At 46.0% G+C, this 14,970-nt stretch overlaps 1 protein-coding gene across 12 annotated transcripts in view; it reads left to right on the top strand.

Moving 5' to 3' along the window:
• Clasp1 (cytoplasmic linker associated protein 1) overlaps window positions 1–14,970 on the top strand; it is a 231,372-nt gene that overhangs the window by 88,064 nt on the left and 128,338 nt on the right. For 11 of the 12 annotated variants that reach the window (XM_076547178.1, XM_076547174.1, XM_076547176.1 and 8 more), the window contains exons 7-8: window positions 990–1,087; window positions 11,005–11,072. In XM_076547178.1, coding sequence (XP_076403293.1) covers window positions 990–1,087; window positions 11,005–11,072 — 166 coding nt within the window. Of the gene's footprint in view, window positions 1–989; window positions 1,088–8,754; window positions 8,904–11,004; window positions 11,073–14,970 lie in introns of those variants that run through there. The other variant, XM_076547180.1, reaches the window with a different exon arrangement.

The following is a 14,970-nucleotide window of genomic DNA, read 5'->3' as shown; positions in this document are numbered from 1 at the left end:
CAGTGTGGGGAGTATAAAGATGTGCCCACCTGGCTTTTTTTTTTTTTTTTACATGGGTTCTAGGGGTCACCAGAGTCCTTGTGCCTACAGAGCCAGCACATTACCCAACAGCCCTGTTCTTACCTTTCTGCTATGATCTTTGGTTTTGGACAGTGTTGACCACATCCTGCCTTCTGTTAAAAGTGGCATTTCTGTGCAGTGTTTCTTTGTTTTAGCATTGTAAATTCCTTGAATGTAGGGCCCTTTTAGCAGGTTATTGCTCCTTTTTGTTTCTTGTTTTAATTTCCTTACACATGAAGCTGATGCTTTACATAATGTACTTATATAATATCTTAATTACTAGAGACACCATGACCAAGGCCACTTACAAAAGAAAGAGTTTGTATAAGAATTACAGGTTCAAAAGGTTAGAGTCCATGACCATCATGGCGGGGAGCTTGGCAGCAGGCCGGCATGGCGTTAGAGCTGAAAGCTTATATATTGTTTCACAAGCACGAGGCAGAGAGAGCTAACTGGGACTGATGTGGGCTTTTGAACCATCAGCCTACCCACAGTGACACACCTCCTCGAACAAGCCACGCCTCTTCATTCTTCCCAAACAGTTCCACCAACCGGGGGCCATTCTCATACAAACCACTGCATATCTTATGCCTTACTTGTAGCATAGTTCATTGTTGTTTTTTGTTTGTTTGTTTTTTTATTTTGAAAATTCTGGTTTCCTGATCTTAAAGAATGGGGAGAACTTGGGGGTCTGTTTAAAAAGCTGAAGACTTTTTCTACAATTTGGATTTTCTATGATTTGGGATTGTTTTATGGGAGTGAAAACACCCACATGTGCCCTTTACTTAGTCTGGCATGTATGGGGATTGTGTGCATGGTTGTGCTGGTAGGCTGGTGATAAACTGGGGTGGCATATAGACTGTGAGATTCTATCTGATCAAGCTGGGGAGTGACATGAAGACCTGTAAGATCTTTTCTCTTATGTCTAGGTTAGAGATGCAGCAATAAACAGTCTGGTGGAGATTTACAGACATGTAGGCGAACGTGTGAGGGCAGACCTCAGTAAGAAAGGGCTGCCACAGTCCCGGTGAGTGCTCACTTTCTCCTTTTTCCACTTAAAATTTTTATGTATTTATTTGTGTCTGTGTATGGGGGTCCTTGTGCCATGTTGTGTGTGGAGGTCAGAGGACAACTTACAGGAACTAGTTCTCTCCTCGTGAGCACTGGGGATTGAACTCACGGCAGACTCGGCAGCAAGTGCCTTTACCTGCTGGCCCTTACAAATCTGTTGTAAGCATTTATTGATTCTGTAAATGTTTGTGGGTCCTTTTTCTCCACCCCCTCCCCTGCTCCTTTTCAGGTTTCATCTCAGTTCATGCTCCTATCTTTGATGTGGTAATTGTATTCAAAGAATGCATGGTTGTGAGGCTGGTGGCTAGACGTCCTCTCCACACCAGACGTCAGTGGGAGCCTTTTATCTTATCCCCTCAAAAATAAGACTTGGGGGGCGGGGAGACGACTCAGTAGCATGCTTGCCTTGTGAGCCTGGGTACCTAGATTTGAGCCTCAAAAGTCACTTTAAAAAGTTGCCTGCGGTAGCACGTGCTTGTAGTCTCAGCACCGGGGAGGTGGAGACTAGAAGATCGCTAGGGCTCCCTTCTCAGCCAGCCCAGCTGAATTGAAGAGCTCTAGGCCATTGTGACTCTGTCTCAGAAAGGAAAGCGGTTGGCCCCCAAGGTTGGTCTCAGACTTTCACAGCTCCCTCTGCCCCCCCCCCCCCCAACTCTCACCTACTACAAATACTCTGGCCTCATTCCATACCTAAGTTACAAAACACTGTGACCAAGGCAACTTATAAAAGAAAGCATTTTATTGGGGCTTGTGGTTCTAGGAGGTTAGAGTTCGTGATCATCACGATGAGGAACATAGCAGCAGGCAGGTAGGCGTGGTGCTGGAGTAGTAGTTGAGAGCTTACATCTGATCCACACCAGGCAGGCAGCATGCACGCATGCACGAACATGCACACGCATGGAGTGAGTCTTTGGAAAGGTCCAAGCCCACCCGCAGTGACACACATCCTCCAAGGCCACACACCTTCTAATCCTTTCCAGACAACTGGGGACCAAGCATTCAAATATGTGAGCCTCTAGAGGCCATTCTCACTCAGACCACCACTTCTGTTCTTGGGCCCCTTTAGGCGTGGAGCCATGTCATAACGCAAAATGCATTTGGTCCAACTTCAGACAGCCACATAGTCTGCCACAGGCTCAGTGCAGTTTAAAGTCCAAAGTCTTTTTCTAAGACTCAGACAATCTCTGAATTGTAAACCCCCGGAAAACCGAAAAGCTACTTACATGCTTCTGTCATATGATGGCCCAGAATATGCATTAACATTCCAGAAGGGAGGGAAGGGGGCAAATGAGGAAATGCTGGCCCAAAGCAAGACAGAAAACCAGGAGAGCAAGCTCTGATTCCTGTAGGCTTACTTCTAGTGTCAAAAGGCTTCGATGTCCCTTCCCTCCCAGCTTGTCTGACTGCAACACACTTCTCCCTCCTGGGCTGGTTCCACTCCCTGTTAGCGGCTCTCCTTGGCAGGTATCACCAGGCTCTGGCATCTCCAACATCTTCAGGTCTCCAACGTAATCCGTGCTTCCCTTTCCCAGAGTCATACAGTCGCCTCTCTGGGCCTCCATGTGGGGACTCTACTGCCACAGGCCTGGCCTTGGAGGCTTTCCTTAATCACAGAGAAAGACTCTATAACTCCTTCATGACTCTTAACACCAGATCCATGTGCCAAAGCTGTGAAGTTCCGCTGCCTTCCTAGGATGGAACCTGCCCCTCCTTGAATTACATTTGCATAAACTTTTGATTTGTTGTTGCTCTTTAGAAATAGATCATTCTTTAGGCCCTTTCTCCCACAAGTTTCAGGGTTAGCTGGATGGGAGTTTCACCTTGAGAATTTCATTCCCTTTATTTCTTCTTACCTCTTTCGGCATCAACCAAGGCTTTAACATTAAATTTCCCAGTGCTCTTTTTCTCTTCAAACGTGTGTTTTGTATTTTCTTTTTTGCCCACTTGGTCTTTTTCATTGTAGATTGGCATAAGAGTGATCACTAATAACTACACAACAGAGTCAACATGAGGCTGTCTTGAAATCTCCTCTGCCAACAAAATTAATCCAAAACTCTTCAGTTAAGCCTCAGGCAGATTTTTAGGACAGGGGCAAAAAGCACATTCTTTGCCAAAATACCAGGAGAATTGTGTCTAGTTAACATTCTTCTATGAAATGTCTTCATGAGCAGGCCTCCACTGTCCACATTTCAGGAGCCAGGCCTCCACTGTCCACATTTCAGGAGCCAGGCCTCCACTGTCCACATTTCAGGAGCCAGGCCCCCAAGTCCACATTTCAGGAGTCAGGCCTCCACTCTCCACATTTCAGGAGCCAGGCCTCCACTGTCCACATTTCAGGAGCCAGGCCTCCACTGTCCACATTTCAGGAGTCAGGCCCCCAAGTCCACATTTCAGGAGTCAGGCCCCCAAGTCCACATTTCAGGAGTCAGGCCCCCAAGTCCACATTTCAGGAGTCAGGCCCCCAAGTCCACATTTCAGGAGTCAGGCCTCCACTGTCCACATTTCAGGAGCCAGGCCCCCAAGTCCACGTTGCTCTTAGCACTAGTGTCTTCCAAGCTCTTACTAGAGTGACCCACTAAGCTCTGCTTACAGCATTCAACCACTTTTCTAGTCCAAAGTCTTCCACATCCCCTGCTCCCCTCCCCTCAGAAAAATACCCAAACTCAGCATGGTCAGGCCTGTCACAGCACTGGCCCACTCCCTGGTACCAACATCTGTCTTAGTTACTTTTCTGTTGCTGTGACAAAACACTATGAGTGCCTTAGAGTTTCTACCACTGTGAAGAGACACCATGATCACGGCAACTCTTACAAAAGAAAACATTTAACTGGGGCTGACTTACAAGTTCTGAGGTTTAGTCCATTATCATCATGGCAAGAAGCATGGTGTAATGCAGGCAGACATGGTGCTGGAGAAGGAGCTGAGAGTTCTGCATCTGGATCAGCAGGCAGCAGGAAGAGGAAAGTGACACTGGGCCTGGCTTGAGCAGCCTACCCCCAGTGATATACTTCTAACAAGGCTGCACCTACTCCAACAAGGCCACCTCCTTTGTAAGGTGCTGTTTCCCGCAAGCCTATGGGTGCCATTTTCATTCAAACCACCACAGTGAGCAAAGCAACTTACACAAGAAAGCATTTCCTGGGGCTTGTGGGTCCAGAGGGTTACTTGGATGACCATCATAGGTGGGGGACCACGGCAGCAGGCAGGAAGGTATGGAGCTGGAGCAGTAGCTGAGAGCTCACATTTGCAGACAGTTAACTGGGAATGGCAGGGGCTTTTGAAATCTCAAGTCCACCTCCAGTGACACACCTCCTCAAGGCCACACCTTCTAATCCAGTGATTCTCAACCTGTCTGGTGCAACCCTTTTGAGGGTCAAATGACCCTTTCACAGGGGTCACCTAAGACCTTCAAAAGACACAGCTACTTACATTACAATTCATAACAGAAGCAAATTTACAGTTATGAAATAGCAATGAAGATAATTTTGTGGTTGGGGGTTTATTTTATGGTTCCACAGCAGGAGGAACTATATTAAAGGGTTGTAGCATTAGGAGGCTTGAGAACCACTGCTGTAATTTTTTCCTAACACTTCCACTAACTGGGGACCAAGATTTCAGCTATGAGCCTATGGGGCAATTCTTGTTCAAAACACTACAGTGTCCCACACCTTTCAAAGGTGTTGGTATTGAGACAGTCAGCACTCATGATCTTGTGGTCCTATATCTTGTGTACACCCAGCACCTAATGCAGCAGTTGCTTACACATTTGGTTTAGTGGACTAAGCCATTCTAATACGCACCTCCATATAAGGAGTGGAGACCCCCTGGGGATACATCCTCAAGTTAGTGTTCTCTTGAGCAGTGTCACTTTCCGTGGAAACAGCACCTTACTAGACCCGAGAACACTTGAGCTAGAAATGGTTCATTAGAGATAGAGTTAAAAAATATCGTGTAACAGCAGGCTTTCTGTGTCTTTGACGATCCCAGAGGGGCACAACTCCCGAGCCTGTCCCTATGTCCCTAGAAACCGCAGAGGTCCAGAGACTCAAACTGACTTTTGAGAGGTCACACAGTAATGAGTCAGAGCCAAGACTCATTTCTTTGGACTTGGCTTCTTCATTTTCCTCTGCTCTGTTTTGTGGAAGAGTTTCTGGAGTCCTGGGCACTGGGGATGTGGCATGGTATGTTGAAATAGAGCATAGGAGTCATTTGTCGTGGTGTGTCAGGACATGTGACCTTGATGCAGGCCTGCTTTGAACAGTGGGTGGAGCCTGACTCCAGGACCCTGTGATGCACATGAGCTAATCGGATGGGAATAAAAGTGCTTTAATTTTTAAATTACATTCATTTTATGTCTTTGATGGTGGGTGTACCATGGCACCCATGTAGAGGTCAGAGGACAACTCTTGACTATGTTCTTCTACTTTATGTGGGTTCTGGGGAATCAAGCTGAGGCTGTGGCTGATGGCTTAAACTGTGATTGTGTGTGCATGTGTGTATGTATGGGTTCATATGTGTGTGTTTGTACATGTATGGGCTCGTGTGTGAGCACATGTGCACATACACACGTTGTCTTTGTCACTCTTGCTATTGCTGTGATGAAACACCATAAACAAAGCACCTTGAGGGAGGAAAGGGTCTATTCAGCTCATACTTCCTCATCACCGTTCATCATCAAAGGAAGTCGGGACAGGAACTCAAACAGGGCAGGAACCTGGAGGCAGGAACTGATGCAGAGGCCATGGAGGAGTGCTGTTTACTGATTTGCTCATCATGGCTTGCTCAGCCTGCTTTCTTTTTTTCTTTTTTTTTTTTTTTTAAGATTTATTTATTTATTATGTATACAGAAGAGGGCGCCAGATCTCATTACAGATGGTTGTGAGCCACCATGTGGTTGCTGGGAATTGAACTCAGGACCTCTGGAAGAGCAGTCGGTGCTCTTAACCTCTGAGCCATCTCTCCAGCCCTCAGCCTGCTTTCTTATAGAACTCACGACCACCAGCCCAGGGATGGAACTGCCCACCATGGGTTGGGCCCCCTCCCATTGATCACTAATTAAGAAAATGCCTTACAGCTGGATTTTATGGAGGCATTTTCTTTTCTTTTTTTTTTTTTTTTCTTTTGGTTTTTTGAGACAGGGTTTCTCTGTGAAGCTTTGCGCCTTTTCCTGGAACTCACTTGGTAGCCCAGGCTGGCCTCGAACTCACAGAGATCCGCCTGCTTCTGCCTCCCAAGTGCTGGGATTAAAGGCATGCGCCACCACCGCCCGGCGAGGCATTTTCTTAATTGAGGCTCCCTCCTTTCAGATGACTCTAGCTTGTGTCAAGTTGGCATAAAATCAGCCAGCGTCCATGTGAAGGCCCAAGGCTGATGTCAGTAACCATCCTCAGTCACTTTTCCGCCTTATTTATTGCTGTAAGGTTCCTGCTCAAACTCAGAGCTTGCTGTAGGGATCCCGTGTCTCAGCTTTCTGAGACCAGATTACAGGAGGGCCATCTCATCTATGCAGCATGTACATGAGTTCCAGGGATCTGAACTCTGGTCCTTGTGCTCAGGGGACAGACACGTTAGCCACTGATCCATCTCCTCAGTCCTTGGTACAAGTTTTAAACTTTGATTTTCCTTTAGTCTCTTCCTTCAGGTTGGGATTGTGTGTGTGTGTGTGTGTGTGTGTGTGTATTTGAGACAAGGTCTCACTGTGCTGCCCTGGCTATCCTGGAGTTCATCATGTAGACTAGGCTGTCCTCTGCTTCTGTAGTGAGTGCTGAGATTAAAGGCCTGCACCACTGAGGTTGAGGTTTTCTTTTCTCAAAAATCTTTTCTTTAATCACACACACATGCTTATTTACTTGTGTGTATGAGAGAGAAAGTGAGGGATGGCAGAGCTAGATGGTAGATAGTTGTGGAAGATGCGCACACACACACACAGTATGCATGTGGTATGCAGAGGGCAGACTGTGGGAGGTGGTTCTCTTCTCCCACCTTATGGGTTCTGGCGGTCAGACTCGGGTTGTCAGACTCGGCAGCAGGCACTGTTACCGACTGAGCATCCGACTGGCCCCAACTCGTGTATTTTGGTCCCTCTCTATGTTAGAAACTTTGGTGCCCTCATTCAGGAGGGGAGACTTAAACAGAGCAAGAGAAACTCGTACTGTTTGGATGAAGTTTGTTGACTGAGATTCTCAGGATTTGTTTCTTAGGGATGACTAAAAATTAATATTTTACATTATTAAAAAATTCTAGCAAAGATTTAAATATAAATCTTTTTTGTTGTTGTTGTTGTTTTGTTTTGTTTTTCAAGACAGGGTTTCTCTGTGTGGCTTTGTACTTTTCCTGGATCTTGCTCTGTAGACCAGGCTGGCCTCGAACTAACAAAGATCTGCCTGCCTCTGCCTCCTGAGTGCTGGGATTAAAGGCGTGCGCCACCACCGCCCGGCACAATAAACTATTTGGGTTGAATTTAATGTAAATATTCAGATTCAGAAAAACTAGGGCAAAATGGTAGTGGTGATTTGTCAAACTAATAAAGAAATTGATTTCTTTTTTGAGGGTAGGGGGAGTTTTATTCAAGGCTACATGGATGCTAATCTGTACTTTACCACTGAGGCATACCCCAAGCCACAAGATGTTAAATTGAAATCTGAAGATTAAAAAATAAAACCATTTGATAGCTTCAGGGGGTGTGAGGTCAGCTTTCCTTGTCAACTTGACCCAACCTAGAGCCACCTGGGAAGAGATTGTCTACATTGGGTTGGCCTGTGAGCTTGTCTGGGCGGGGATTTTTTAAAGTTTATTTTTGTGGGGCAACCCAACCCACTCCGGGTGTCGCTGTTCCCTGCGCATGGGGATCCTGAACTGTGTGAGAGTGGAGAGATCGAGCGAGCACACAGACATGGCTTCTCTCGGGTCTCAGCTGAGTGTGGCTGTTTGGAGTTCTGCTGCCCCGACTCCCCTGCTGTGATGGACTGTAGCCTGGAGTTGTGAGCTGGAATAGACCCTTTCTCTCCTAAGCTGCTTCTTGTGAGGTGTCTCATTACCACAACAGAAGTGAAAGTAGGGTAGAGACCTGGAACTCACCTGTGTGTATCTGTGCCATTGATGGTGTCCGGGAGAGGCCTCTGAAATTGCTGTGTTGGAAGCCAGCAGATGAAGTCAGTACTCCATGCCTAAGGAGTGCTTGTTGGTATTCAGCTGCCCACAGCCAGGGTGCAGGTCTCTGAGGTGTAACGATGATAGGAGCCCTGATGGGGGCACTACTGAGCAAAGAATGAGGGCGTTGACCCAGAATGTGGCAGTGATGGAAAGCGCGTTCTGTCTGGGAGAATTCCGGGTGAAGATAGGTACCAGCAACAGTGGTGTTTCTTTGGATGCTCCTGCCTGGTTGTCAAGGCGACCACAGTGTGTAGACCTCACCCCTTGGAGAGATCATACAATACTGTTTTCACAAGTGCCTTTTGTAACTGGGACTGTCCCAAGAATGTAAGTAATACTCACCTTCTTCCAGAAACTTCAGAGACAGCCAGATGAAAGGGATACCTCTGCCCTAACTTGTAAACCTGCTGCATGTTCCTGGCATGGCAGAGGGTGTGGTTGTGACACAATAAATGGTACCCAAGTCAGGGCACACCCTGGCGACCTGTGCAGTGAGCCTGTTTATGGGCTTGTCCACCCATCCAAGATCTTTGTTGCTTTAAAAGGGAAGGTGATGGAAACATCTTAAGAATTGACATTAAGCCGTCTTTCCGGATCTTTGGTAACCACTGGATTTGAATGTGAGTGATGGTGTTACTCATGTCTGGCCCTGAGGTGGTGGTTGGACTTTTATTTCAGTCTCCACTTTGATTTGTGGGTAGTGGTGGTCTGGAGTAAATTTGGGAAGGATTCTGAAGCTGTGCCTGGACCTGGGAGCTTTGAAAAGATTAGTGATCTCTCCTGTGGGATGGGAGGGGGAGACACCGTAGACGGCAGTTTCACCCCTTCATTTGCAGTGGTGTTCTTGGCTTGCCTGTTCCTTCAACTTTAAGCTTCAGAGGGAAGCATCCTTCTCGTTCAGTGTCTAGTTAGCTTTGAGCGAGGTCCCGAATGGACATGCGAGCATTTGTTGCGTGAATGAGTAAATGAATGAACTAAGGCCAGCGTGTGTGACGTATTTAGTATTCCAGAGAGAAGGCAGCAGCGTGTCTCTGGTGCCACGCTGTGACTCTCAGGCGACCCTCTGCATTGTTACCAAGAGAGCATGGCTCCCATCTTAGCCTCCAAGGAGTTTCCATTCTGGTTCAGACGTATGTGTGAAATGGTTAGCTCTCAGGAAGGGAGGGCGGGAAATTGCTAATGACTAGCCTGGTCCTGGAACGGGCGGGCGGCAGCTGTTTGAGAGCACAGTGCTGTGGTTTGGTGCATCGGTGTTTGTCTCATGCAGAGTGAGCGAGCTCTTTTGCTTGGGGGCGGCCTCTGCTTTTGCTTCCAGGTGATGTTCCATCGCGTGTCTGTTCCCTTCGCTTCCGTGACAACTAGGATAGTGTTTTGACCCCTCAGCAGTTTTGCTTACATTTAAATGCCAAGGTGGAACAATCTGCTATTAGAGGTGCCGTGTAGATTTCTTAAGCTGAAGCGTGTTCAGTCACAACATTTGTTTTTAGAAGGAGTTATTTATAACGTTTGGAATTATCACAAGTCAGAGAAAGCCTGCAGTGTGAAAATAGCACATTATGAAAACTTTATCCAAAGTAGCAGTCTGCTTCAAAAGAAATGCGAACTTTGAAAACAAATGAAAGTTTTCTGTTTAGTGTGTGTGTGTGTGTGTGTGTGTGTGTGTGTGTGTGTGTGTGTGTGTGTGTGTGTGTGATATCGGGTGTCCTGCTCTGTCACTCACTCACCTTATTCCCTTTGAGATAGGCTTTCTCACTGAACCTGAAGCTAGGCTGGCGGTCAGCGAGACCCAGTCATCCTCCTGTTTCTCACCCCTCACAGTGTTGTGGTTACAGATGTGTGCGTGGCTGCAACCAATTTTAACATTGGTACTGGGGATTCGAACTCAGGTCCTCATGCTTGTGCGGCAGCACTGTTAGCCGTAGAGCTAGCACTTGAGCCCCAAGTGTGATCTTTTAGACTGAGTCCTTAAACCAGTGATGGAGCCATTCTAGGTGTTCAATTATTGTTGGATATTATCAATTACTGAGGGAGTTACTGTTCTTGCTAAGTGGTTTGTATAATTGATCATTTTGGGTGCTGATGGTTAGTTTTGATTTTTTTTTTTTGTTGTTTTGTTTTGTTTTTTGTTTTTTTTGTTTTTTTTTTCTTGAGACAGGCTTTCTCTGTATAGCTTTGCGCCTTTCCTGGAGCTCACTTGGTAGCCCAGGCTGGCCTCGAACTCACAGAGATCCGCCTGGCTCTGCCTCCCTAGTGCTGGGATTAAAGGCGTGTGCCACCACTGCCTGGCTAGTTTTGATTGTTAACTTGCTACAATTTAGGATCAGCTGGGCATCTCAAGGAGCACCTATCTGCATTGGCTTGTGAACATGTCCCTGGGGGTTGTCTTGACTATGTTAGTTGAAGTGGGAAAACCTGCCCGTTGTGGGCAACACAGTTCTCTTGGGTGGGATTTTTATATGCATGGGAGCTATTAGAAGCATGTATGTCTCTCTCCTCTTGACTGTGGGTGTGACTAACTGTGGACTTCTCTACAGAGATGGACTGAAACCTGGAATTGTGAGCTGAGATAGACCCTTCCTCTCCTCGATTGCTTTTGTTAGGGTATTTTATCACAACAACCAAAATAAAACTAAGATGTCAGGGGCAGTCAACTTAATAGTGTTTGTTAATCATAAATGGTGATATTGATATTCCATATATATATGTTTTGTTTTCAAACAGGTTGAATGTCATTTTTACAAAATTTGATGAAGTCCAAAAGTCTGGAAATATGATACAGTCTGCAAATGGTGAGTGGGAAGACCAGTCCCCATTTTTGCATTTTTCAGTTTCATGGCAATAATGCTTTTGAACTATTTCTGAATGGAGACTAGATGTTTCAATAAGGTCTTCTAGGTCTCAAAAGTCAGGTTTCCTCCATCTACTTTTCCAGGCCGGTGAACTTACCACTGGCTTTGTTTCAGAAGCTCCATTGACCCACTAGCTAATCCATTCTCTCATCGTTCCACTAACTGACTGGTGCAGACCTCGGGATGCTTTGCCTGCGCTGTCCTGGCAGCACCCGGACATCCGGCTCCTCCTCCTCCCCCATGTCTGTAGTCTGTGTTTATTTAGCATCCAGAGTAATCCTGCGAGGATGCAAATGAGGTGTTGTTGATCACCCATTCATACTCACAGCCAGACTGCAATTTAGTGGTCCCCAGGCCTGGTAATGTGGCCTAGACTTCTATTCTAACGTCATTCTTTCTTTCTGAAAGTTCTCTCTGCTCCTGCCATGCTGGCCGGCATGCTAAGTTAGAACATTCTGAGCATCTCTGTGCTTACGACTCCCACTTCCTGAAATACTGGTCCCTGGTATCATTATGGCCTCTTCTGATGCATGTGGTATGGAGAATGATCTCCAATAGTAGCTCTGCCTGTGGTTGTAAATGAATGAGTTTCTTAAATGTACAGCCAACCAAGTAAAAGAATAAATTGGTAATGGATAGTTAAACATCATCAAATCAGGTCCTCAGAACATCCAGCCAAAGCCTGCTGGGGAAGCAAGCCCCTTTATGGTAGCCACTTGAAGTTCATGAGGAGAGAGCCCCAGGTAGGGAGAATGTCTTCTTGGGTGAGGTTTCCAAGTAAAAGAACAAATAGCAACAGATAGAGATGGCACCATCAATTGGGTGCTCACAATATCCAGCAGAAACGGATGGGGGAGATTGAGACAGTCCCCTGGGGTTCCCAGTAGAACTTTCTCTCCGAGGCTGAGCTTCCCGCGCCGACCTTCGGGCTTCTCTTTCCCGCCACAGGCACTCTGTTGGTAACAGCTTGCGTCTGTTGTCGGGGGTGCAGTGTTTTACTTTTGCCCTATTTTGTTTTCTTGCTGCCCTGTCACAGTGTAGCCTAGCCCTAAAAAGGGGTCTTGGAAGGCACTTGGCATCAACATGCTTGAGCCTGAAGTTGGGGTGCCAGTCTTGCTTCCAGAGCCGGCTTCTCAGTGAGCTCATACAGCACATGACAGTTTAACAATGGAATGTACAGTACCCCTTCACCCATCCTGATCTTCCTAGTGGAGGCCACCCAGAGCACTGTGGTCAGGGCCTTCCTGGGGCTCTCTGCCCCACCCCGTTTGATACGCTAGCAATTTCACTAGAGAAGACTTGCTTACTTGTGGGGTGGGGTCTCCACTGTATTCCTTTACTTTTCCTTTATTCCCACTGAGCATAGCCTAGTCCTCCCCAGCAGTCTCTGGCCTGTGCCAGGTGTGTGATAAATATTGTCCTATAAATATGGTAAGGACCATGATATGTGAGTCATGGCCTGTCATTTCGACTCCTTGGCTGGCCTTCACTATACTTTTGAAGGTATTTGAGGACAAACGGGTCACTTTTGTGATTCCCAAAAGGAGGAAAAGGCAGAAGTAAATTACTGAAAGAATGAAAAGCCATCCAGGGATCAATTGCCAATAGAGTTGAGTGTGTGTGTGTGTGTGTGTGTGTGTGTGTGTGTGTGTGTGTCCCCTACTTAGTTCTATGGAGAAAGAAAGCTGACTAGTATAAATAGCAGTGGGGAAAAAGAAATAATAAACTATGAGGCCACTTGGTTGTTGCCTTCCAGGGAAGGGAGCTGGTGGACTCTGTCCACCTGCTGTTACTGCAGTGGCTTTAGATCCCAGGTAGTAGCCTGCAGGGTTATGTTGTACACTGCGGCCCTTGTTCTTTAAATGTACCAGTTACGACCGTGCAACAACCAAGTGGCCTCATGTCGGCACTGGGGGATAGATGTAAGAAATACTAGCAGTTCTTCTACACAGCATGTCCACAGGAATCTCACAGCAGCTATTCTGTTTCTAATTAGCTGCCTTATAGTTGCTACTGGGATCTGCTGCCAGCTGTCACTCAGTCACCACACAGCCAGTGTCTTCCTTATCTGGAACAAGTGAGTCACTGTGCTGGAATCCAGTGGTTTGCTGGGCACTTGATTCTGTGTGATAGTGACGGCACAGTCTCTTCCTCAGACGACTAGCGATGGAAGGTGACCTCTGTCAGTCACTTTGAAGTGTTTCCACATGGTAGAGTCAGCTCCCTGGCAATGGTAATGTGGCAGTCAGAATGTGCGCTGGAATTATTAGACATGTTGGTGCACCTTCTGCTCCGAGCAGTCTCCACGTTTAATGTGAAAATCACATTTATTTGTACATATGCACACCATGGCACTCAGCTGGAGGCCGGCAGATAATTTTCTGGAATCAGTTCTCTCAGTCTAGCGTGGGAGTCCTGGGGATCGAACTAAGGCTTGGCAGCAAGCGCTTTTACCTGCTAAGCCATCTTACCGACCCCTTTGCTCACTTTTAAGCTCTGCTATTTTAAGTCTTCATGATTTGAGCTGTATGGATCCTTTCTAGACTCCTGGATCATAAGACTCAGCTCATAAATAATTGGCAGACGTCCCCTCCATTCTGAGGGTCGTCCCTTGTATGTGATAAAATCTAAGACTTTGATGAAGTGATGCATCTCTTTTCCTTTTGTTACCTGTGAATGGCGATGCTATTTTCAGTCGGAAACAGGAGCTCTAAATTAGCACTAACTTGGACAAACTTTTTTGAAAAGATGATTTAACTCTGGACAATTTCATACATGTATAATGGTCCACTGTGATCATCATATTTACCCCATTGACCTTCTTACCCCTCTTTTCTGCTGGCCCTTTATTCTCCGTGTCTAGACCCTCCTACTTTAATGTCTTTGTGTGTGTGTGTGTGTGTGTGTGTGTGTGTGTGTGTGTGTGTGTGTCTCTTGAAAATAATTATCTTGAACACATACTTTTACAAAACCTCCTAATGTTAAGGGCACTACCTCTAAGGAAGAGATAATGCTCATCTTGGGTTGTTTCTTGACATGCTTAAAATTGTATCCTGTTAAAGCAGTGGGCTTCATTGTTTGTGAGTGTGACGTGATCATGACTGAAATTACCACTAGAGACATAGCCAAGTAACAGGGTAAAATGGGCTTGCTGTCTGAAGAGAACAATTCATCTGCAGAGGATTCCTCCTCGTTGCTAGGCTACCCAGGGGCATTCAGCTTTGTTTGGCAAAAATATGGGCATTAAAAATATGTTGTTGTATAGATGTTTCTTTTTCTTTTTTCCATCTCCATGTAATTAGCAAACCCCTTAAAGAACAGATTACAGTTTTCCCTTCTATGGTTTTCAAAAAGCAAATCATTTTCTGTGTAAGTTTTTTTTAAGTCAAGCAGATGTGCTGTGCTTACAGGAGAATTCGACCCTCAGCATGAAAGAGCATTAATTACGGACTGAGCACTGTCCTTTACCTACAGCCACTTAACAGTCTTGAATTAATGTTTGATTGACATGAGGCCAGGGACATAATTGGGTTAGAAAATTCACATGGTGTTGTTTCCTAAGAGGCTAACATGTTGATGAGGGAATCTAGAAAGCATCATGTTGGTTAAATGCCTGGAAATGCCATAATATGTAGCTAATGGAAAGAACAAAATACTGTTTAGAGATAAAGCCACACACTAAATGAACAGATAATGATGGAACTGTTATTTGTTACGTACAAGAATGCACCTAGGGTATCATTCTGCTGCCAAATGTGGCCTTCCTTACATTTTTACAGTTGAAAATAACTTGCAAAATGTTACCGGGTTCAACTTTGTTGGCAGTGAGAACTCTCTG

This window comes from Peromyscus maniculatus, chromosome 11 (genome assembly GCF_049852395.1).
Source record: "Peromyscus maniculatus bairdii isolate BWxNUB_F1_BW_parent chromosome 11, HU_Pman_BW_mat_3.1, whole genome shotgun sequence".
Lineage (NCBI taxonomy): Eukaryota > Metazoa > Chordata > Mammalia > Rodentia > Cricetidae > Peromyscus > Peromyscus maniculatus.
Note: the sequence above shows the minus strand (reverse complement) of the source record. Positions and strands in the feature narration are given on the sequence as shown.